At 40.9% G+C, this 7,826-nt stretch overlaps 1 protein-coding gene across 1 annotated transcript; it reads right to left on the minus strand.

The window, feature by feature from the left end:
- Nucleotides 1–1,889: 1,889 nt before the first annotated feature.
- On the minus strand, nt 1,890–4,605 carry slc52a3-1 (solute carrier family 52 member 3-1). The gene is made up of 3 exons (XM_072680866.1): nt 3,551–4,605; nt 3,330–3,453; nt 1,890–3,182 (listed from the first exon to the last, which is right to left on the minus strand). Exons 1-3 carry the CDS (start codon nt 4,558–4,560, stop codon nt 2,970–2,972), a joined length of 1,347 nt encoding a protein of 448 aa, XP_072536967.1. The 5' UTR covers nt 4,561–4,605; the 3' UTR covers nt 1,890–2,969.
- Between the last annotated feature and the right edge of the window lie 3,221 nt (nt 4,606–7,826).

The raw sequence follows: 7,826 nt of genomic DNA on the forward strand, positions 1-7,826 counted from the left end.
TTTGTTATAAATTAAGATAACATATGAGACTAATAAGTATTATTGCAAAACCATTAAAGTGTCAAATCTAAAAATACAAGTAAATGCATTTTTTCCCTTCAGGATTTTGACTGGTGTCAATTAGTAACGTAGTAAGACTGAGTGTGTTAAGATTGTGGAGTGGGCTGGCAGACTTGTCACTCTTTCACTCTTCTAACTTGTAAGTCTCTATGCAGCAGTGATTCCAGAAAGAAAAAGCTCCATGTCTCCTGGGATCCACGCTACAGTGAGAAGAAAGCATCTGCATGACCTTTTAACCTGTAAGATAAGCATGGGGCTGGGGGTAATTGAGGCTTCCCTTCTTTTTTTTTTCTCCATGTTAGGGTCAACCAGGCACTCCCAGCAGCCAGGGTCAGCAGCTGACATCCTCCCTCCCTCTCTCCCTGTCTTTCGCTCTCCCTCTCTCTCGGATGCCCCTCCCACCTGTTATTTGAGATTACAATGGGTGAGGATGAATACACATAAAGGACCTGAAAGTGACTCATTCACAAAAATCACTGCTCTTGGATTGGTGTCAACAACATCATTATGGAGTTGCTTACAGTCTATCTACCCTAGTTATGGCTTTCAGTAACATCTAATATATATATATATATATATATATATATATATATAATATATAGACCAATATAAATGTACTAAATTATTTGGAATAAACTTTTATTTTACATGACTTCAATTCAAAATTCTTCTTATGTAAAGTCACCATTTTGGAGAAACGTTTTTCATTGGACAGTGATGATATATAGAATATTTATATATTCTACACTCTCAAAACATAAGGGTTCTTTAGTATAGCCTGTATAATAAAATAAAACCTGTGTGAAACACTGTATAAATAACCATCATAACAAGTACCAAAAAGGGTTTCGCTCTTTTTGGTGAAAGGCCGCACCTAAGCCTTCCCCGTTGTTACAGAGCTGCTATTGTGCCATCATCATTACAGACCATTGCAGGTTTTAATTATCGCACACCAGTCACACTCGCCCAGCTAGCCCTTCGGTCTACAGCCGAGACACCTTCATTGCAATGAAGCATCCAAAAACTGCACGGTACAGCCTTTCACATTATCCCATATGTTCTGCTGTGACATCATCATTCCTCCCTCTCGGAGTCAGTGGGGCCCTGTGCCTGTGTCCATGTGGCTGGACTCAGAGGGGAAAGGGATGGAGAGCAGCTGCTGACTGGACACCTAAGAACAGTTCCCATAGAGGCCCGTCAGCAGGACGGCAGTGATTGCTGCAGCATGCTAATGCTTAGGAGGACTGTGGGATGGGGGGCCTGGGAGTGGAGCAAGGAGTGTACTCCCAGCAATTCACACACATACTGTATGCATGTGCGCGCACACATACACACACACACACACACACACACACACACAGAAATCATGTTGAAAGGCCCCCTCAACCACTGAATTTGCTTTTCCAATGTTATATCCTATCATGCTACAATTTTAGACCGGCTAAGCTAATGTTACAGTCTGCTGATTCCAAAACACTTGTGGAGTGATTCTGTTGAAACCAACAAAACATGAATTGTAGTGCATTTTCATCCAAAAAGTGTTATTTTGGATGTAGGAGCCATTTGGCTGTGTGTATTTGTCCCTCCAATCTGTCACAATTGACATTCCCACTACAGGGTCAAAATTCACCTGTATCTTCATTTTTCTGTATTAATATAATAACTGTTGTTAATGTCATACATTTTTTTATGAAAAATGGAAACTGAATTAACAAAAAAAAAAACCTAGAACCTTAACCTAGAACATGATAACATGATAATATATGCATATTATTAATGAACTAGGCCCACTATGTATTACTCACAAAGAACCATAACACTAATTTGTAAAGTATATGTTTTTCTAGTCAACCATATCTGGCCATTCTGTGGACACTGTAGAAATTAAATGATTCTCTGTCGCCATCTAGTGGTGAATGTTTATTTTTCTTGTTCGTTTATTTACTGTACATATCCATGGTCACCATGTATTGATCCTACAGTGCTTCAATCAGTGAATACATATAATTATTCATGCTGTCACATTCATATTCAGATAAACGCATGTCACAATTAGATTACATGTAAGTTATTTATTCCTATTAACAGTGATGTCAGCATGTCAGCTGATTTATAATGTTACTGACAGCAAAGTATTATTGATTATTGAAATGTTATTATTACAGTCCAAAACTTGAATTCTGAAAATATTAATTATTTAATTTATTATTATTATTATTATTATTATTATTATTATTATACTAATAATGTCTTGTTCAACTTATAATCCAGGCGTCCAACCTGTAGTGAATTACTAAAGTGCTTTTAATAGGGTGGTCTAATATATTATTTATATTATTAGCACATAGGATTTTTCATTATCACAAAAGCAGTTCATAAATAGCAGCTAAATAACTAAAAACAACAGATATATGTTTGTCCAGTTATAGTCTAGCATGTGTATTTTCATTATCAGATATTTTCTGATATAACCTTGAAGTGAAATCCTGTTTAACCATAGGTCCCTAATTCCAGTCCTGGAGGTTTAGTGTCCAGCTCTGTTTAGTGATTATCCTGCTTAAACACAACTGATTCAACTCATCCAGTAACTGACAGGTTCAATACCCATGATACCAAACTGTGCTGGAAAACTGCCCTCCAGGACTGGAACAGAAGACTCCTGATTAAAAAAGCTTAAACTTTTTTTTTTTTTTTTTTAAAGATGCAGACCTCACATATCAGAAACACTGAAATCTCTTCTTCTAAATTCATCCATGAGTCTGGATTATCATCCTCCCACAGAGAGTTCCTGATGTTGTAAAACTGGAGTATAAGTAGTGTAGAATCATGCACTTCCAATACTACACTGGAAACGACCTTTCATTCACCTTTCATTTTTTGCTGCCCACACCGCTCCAGACATGGGACAATCATAACGGACACTGGGTGTTGCAGATGTCCCCTGAATGAAATAGATGATAAATGTTGACCAGGGGAAACATAATGATGGATCCCACCAGGGAGCCAAGCTGCACTGCTGCTCCACACCACACGAGGGCAATGTGGCTCTGGTCCCTTAGAATGACACCCACCATCACCTTCACATAGGACAGCAGACCAGTAAAGAAAACCCACGATAGCACCTAGGAGAGGCATAAGAAGGTGCGCTTGGTATTTAAAAATTTAAAGCTCATTTTCAGACAATATCTGAGCAACAAATGATTCTATTGAATAATATAGAAAAAGTAGTTTGGTAAAGACAGTAAAATCAACAACTTCCAATGACTTACGATTATAGCTTCTCCTAGAGGTGAGCCTTGCAGTAATGGGCAGGGACTCATGGCTGCCATGGCCATGTTGTATCCACCAAAGGCACTACCCAGCAGGCACAGAATACCCAAGAACACCAGCGAGCTAAAAAAAAAATAGGTAGCAGCATTAGCTCCTTCTCACTTTTTGGTAATGACCAATATGTCATTAAGTCAATAATAATCAGATTAATGATATATACCGCTTGGGAGCGAACATGGCGATGATGCAGGCCAGTGGATTAGCAACTGATGCCAGAGCAGCTGACAGGTGATAGGACAAATTCCCATAAGGCATACAGGAGTATGTCTGCACCGATGGCAGTAGTCCATTGGTTGCACCATTGACCCACACCACCATGAAGTAGATGAAGGCCAGTTCACAATGCGAATAGAATGGCTTGACCACCAGTGGTCTGGACTGGTCTTTCTCATCCTCCTCTTGAGTCTTTGGATCGCACATTGCTGGGTTATCCACGCCCCCAGAGACTGATATCACAGTGTCTGATTTGGGCACCAGATGTTTGGTGGAGAGTTCATAGGTCCGGGGAACCCGGTTTAGCATTGCAAAAGCAGCAAGGCTCACCACCATCATGGTTACCAGTAAGGAGAAGAAGACCTCTGTGGAGAAGTTGGCGGGGAGGTACTGGGTCTCCACTGCGAAGGTTTCCTCACCGGGCTGTGAGACATTACTCGATATTTGGGAGACATTGACACACTTGGACATCCCAACTCCTTGTGCCAAAGCTACCAGCCCAGGCACAAAGCCACTCAGTCCTTCACCAATGAAGTAGGTGGTGATGTATTTGGCAGGGAGCTGCATCATAAACGGCAAGAAGGTGACTGAGGATGTGCAGTCCACCAGGGCCAGGAAGAACGTGAGGACGAAGAAGGCTGTACTCCTCGGGGCGCCCAAGAACACTGTGATGTTCCTCCAGAACACTGTCAGGAGGATGCATGCCAGCACACCTATGGTCAGCACCGCATAGATCACAAGATTTTCGCGCAGTCGGCCTGGGCACAGCTTGTGAGCCATGGTAACTAGGAGAGGGCCGAGATTGGCCAGCTGGATGATGACTGTCAGGTAGGAAGGCAAGTCCCATCCCTCTGGCAGAACGTTAACAATTAGTGGCAGCTCCACCCACAGTCCATTAATGGCCACCCAAGAGCCCAGGCCGAAAGCACAGGCCAGCAGATGGATGTACAGAGACATGGTAGACAACTAAGAGTCCTGGTCAGACAGGAATATCTGACAATTTAGCAATGCAGATGTGCCTTTTTTGTGGCTATCTAATGTAGGTTCCTGTCTCTTTGGTCACTGTGTTGCTTCTTGGAGCTATCTGTCATCCATTCCTAGAAAAAGAACAGAGAAATAAATATTAAAAACAACTCCCACAGGACTTCACTAAGAATAGAAACAATGGAAGAAGGGGAAAAAGAATCCCTATGGACATTACACAGATGCTTACGCTGCTGTTCCCGGGAAGCAAGCTGAACTAGAAATTGCTAAGCTTTCTTAGAAGAAAGAGATAGATGACATCTATAATTGGAACAAGGGAGGCAGAGCTGTGGTATTGGAGCTACTCTCAGCAGGTGTTCTCTCTGCAAGCTTATCTCTTACTTATGCATTTACAAATGATGAGGCCATAAAATAAAAGCAGATGTGCAATAAAACAGCCCTTACCAGCACTGGCTCTGCGTCAAAATGAAATTTCTTTGGAATGACACATGCAGATTAGCTATTCGGATTAGTGCCGTACTACAGAACAGCACTTGTGGTTTTGTTTGTTTATTTTGCATTAGAAATGGAATATGATTTCATATTCAGAACTATTTATATAAAGTTTAGAGAAGTGTGTTTGGGAACAAAAGGTATCTGGTTCAATCCCCTGCACCAGCAGGACGTGGGGGAGGACGAAAAGAAGACCCAGTGCTTTCTCCTCCCTCAACATTAATGGCTCAGGTGCCCTTGAGCAAGGACCCAATCCCTAATTCGCTCCCTGGGGGCTAAGGTTCTCACTTCCCCAGTTCACTAGTGTGAGTGAGTGTGTTGACTGCCACAGATAGGTTAAATGCGGAGGTGGATCTCCGTTGTTCTGTGCAGTGGCTATGACGTGTTTCTAGGGGTACGTTTACACAGCAGGTAAAGATGTTTTTCATCACGTGACACAGATGTGCTATCTGTGTGGCGGTGTGAACGGCAGAAAACATCGGAATCTGTCATTTTCAGGTCCGATTTGAGCCACTTTTTTATATGTGGGATTGAAATCCGACACATATCCAGCAACTCAGTCTGAACAGTAAGATCTTTCATGCCAGTCCAACCGTGTGCACTGAGGAGAATGGAAAATAGATGACAGCAGTGAGGGAGGGAACAGATCTCATTAATATTTCGTGTGATGAAAATGAGAAGGGACATATTGCAACAGCTCAGTGTTTGAAAAAATAAGGAAATGTCTGAATGTGGCCACTGGAGGACACTGAAAATAAAGAGGAGAAGAAGCAGCTGCGTCAGAATAACATGCCCTTTTACAGCAAGCTTGAACGCATTCTCAGTGAAAAGCCCAGCTGATCATCCATAGCTCCTGTGATGCTGGCAAAGATTAAACCAAAATGTGTGAGCATTGTGTAAACAGCCTTAAAACATCGGATTTGGCCCACTTTATCTGCTGTATGAAGGGAGCCTAATTTACTGTCCAGTGGATCTCTTGCTATTTTTTTGTTTTTAATATTTTTCTTTTCATAATGTGCAGCTGATTCTTCCTGCATACTGATAATTAGTTCAGCTCTAAACTATTCCACAATTAGGAAGTGTCAGAACTCCAACCAGGGCCCAGTCATCTGCATATCTGTAATATGTGGTGAAGTAGGGGAAAGGTTGCAGGCCTGAGGCGCTGCACTGTTTACTTATTTTAAGTCAGTGGTGTTAAAACTGTATCTTTCCAATGACTGATTAACCGGCGTCACTTTCTGTAGTGATGCAATATGGGTTCTGTGAAGCTGGGAACACTATGTGAAGTTTCAAGACTCAAGGTGAAGTAAATCATTTGCAAGTGTACAAAACTATAAAACATTGATTGGTGTTTTCTCTTAAATTATGTTTATAACTTTTGCCCCTTTGTGTGTGTGTGTGATACAGAGAGCGAGAGATTGGGTTATCTTTATATAACAAAGTCCACATAATTGTCAGCCTGAGCGACTACCCTCTTAAAAATAAAGGTGCCTCGAATGGTTATTTGAGTGATGCCATAGAAGAACCACTTTTGTTTTTCTGTGTGAAGAACTGTTTAAAGGTCTAAAGAACCATCACTTGTTGTAGAGGTTGTTTAAACTCACACATCTCTATAACAAACATGTTTTTTCTAAAGAACCATTTAAAGGAACCATTTTATTTTATTTAGTTTATTTTAAGTGAGTAACTTTTATCATATGTTGTGAATGGTTGCCTGTACTGTACATTCTGCTACACATTACTGTTTTTTTTTTCAAATCTAACTTTCATTTCACACACATTAAGCCTGTTTGAGAGTCTTTTCTCTATCCTATGCAAAGGTGCAAAGTAACCTGGTCTTATGTACTTGTGCTTGTACTGTTATGGGTACATAACATAACATAACATAAAGGAAACTTTACTTTAGGTTGTTTTCAGTTCCTAATTTCTTTTACAGAGGGTTATTTTCACTCTGTTCTGTTGGTTTAATGCCTGAATGACTTTGCTATGGCTTATAGCTCTTTTTTTTTGTTTAAAGCCATTTATTTTAAACCAAAGTGTCACAAAAAAAGATCAAACAATCTAACAAGCCCCCACACCTTTTTCTCCCAATTTGTAACTGTGAATTAACCCAATTGTTCATAACAGCTAGTTCTAGAGGGACTAGCATTAGCAATGCAAAGCCAGCTGCTGTCGCTTTTCGACAGCCAACACGCTCTGTGCCGGATCCCTAGGTCAAGAAGGCCAACATCGCTTCGAAATCTACCCACCCGGAGAGAGAGAGCTACTTGTGCTCTCTCTGTCTTTAGCTGCTGATGGCAAAGTGGCACGGCATGGCTCGGGTCAAAGTCATGACCCCCGAGCCATTGTGTAAGAGCATTACATTGCTGAGCCACTCAGAGCCCACTGCAATGTAATTTTGCACTTTATTGGAATAATATGCAAATTATGCTTTAAAAAAATCTCAACATCCTTAAGGTATTGTATTGGATTTAGATCAAGTGACTGGAAGACACAGTGTCACGGCCATGTTCATGAAACCAACATTTCATTTCTTTTCTTTGTGTCATGGACATCATCCATGATAATCCATGACCATTAGAAGACAAGTAAAATGTGGCCGGATGGGATGAACATGGTCAGCAACAATACTCAAATAGGCTGTGGCATTCAAGCGTTAATGAGTTGATATGAATAGGTCCAAAGTGTGACAAGCAAACATTTCCCACACTATTAGACCGGCTCCGCCAGTCTGAACCTTTGACACA

This window comes from Salminus brasiliensis, chromosome 6, assembly GCF_030463535.1.
Source record: "Salminus brasiliensis chromosome 6, fSalBra1.hap2, whole genome shotgun sequence".
NCBI lineage: Eukaryota > Metazoa > Chordata > Actinopteri > Characiformes > Bryconidae > Salminus > Salminus brasiliensis.

Bases quoted from the DNA above. Each gene is read 5' to 3' on its own strand.
- slc52a3-1 (XM_072680866.1), bottom strand. From the start codon at position 4,560: ATGTCTCTGTACATCCATCTGCTGGCCTGTGCTTTCGGCCTGGGCTCT. The intron at 3,454-3,550 runs GTATATATCATT...TTTTTTTTTTAG, and splicing joins GCCATGTTCGCTCCCAAGCG to CTCGCTGGTGTTCTTGGGTA. The intron at 3,183-3,329 runs GTAAGTCATTGG...TGCCTCTCCTAG, and splicing joins CTCTAGGAGAAGCTATAATC to GTGCTATCGTGGGTTTTCTT.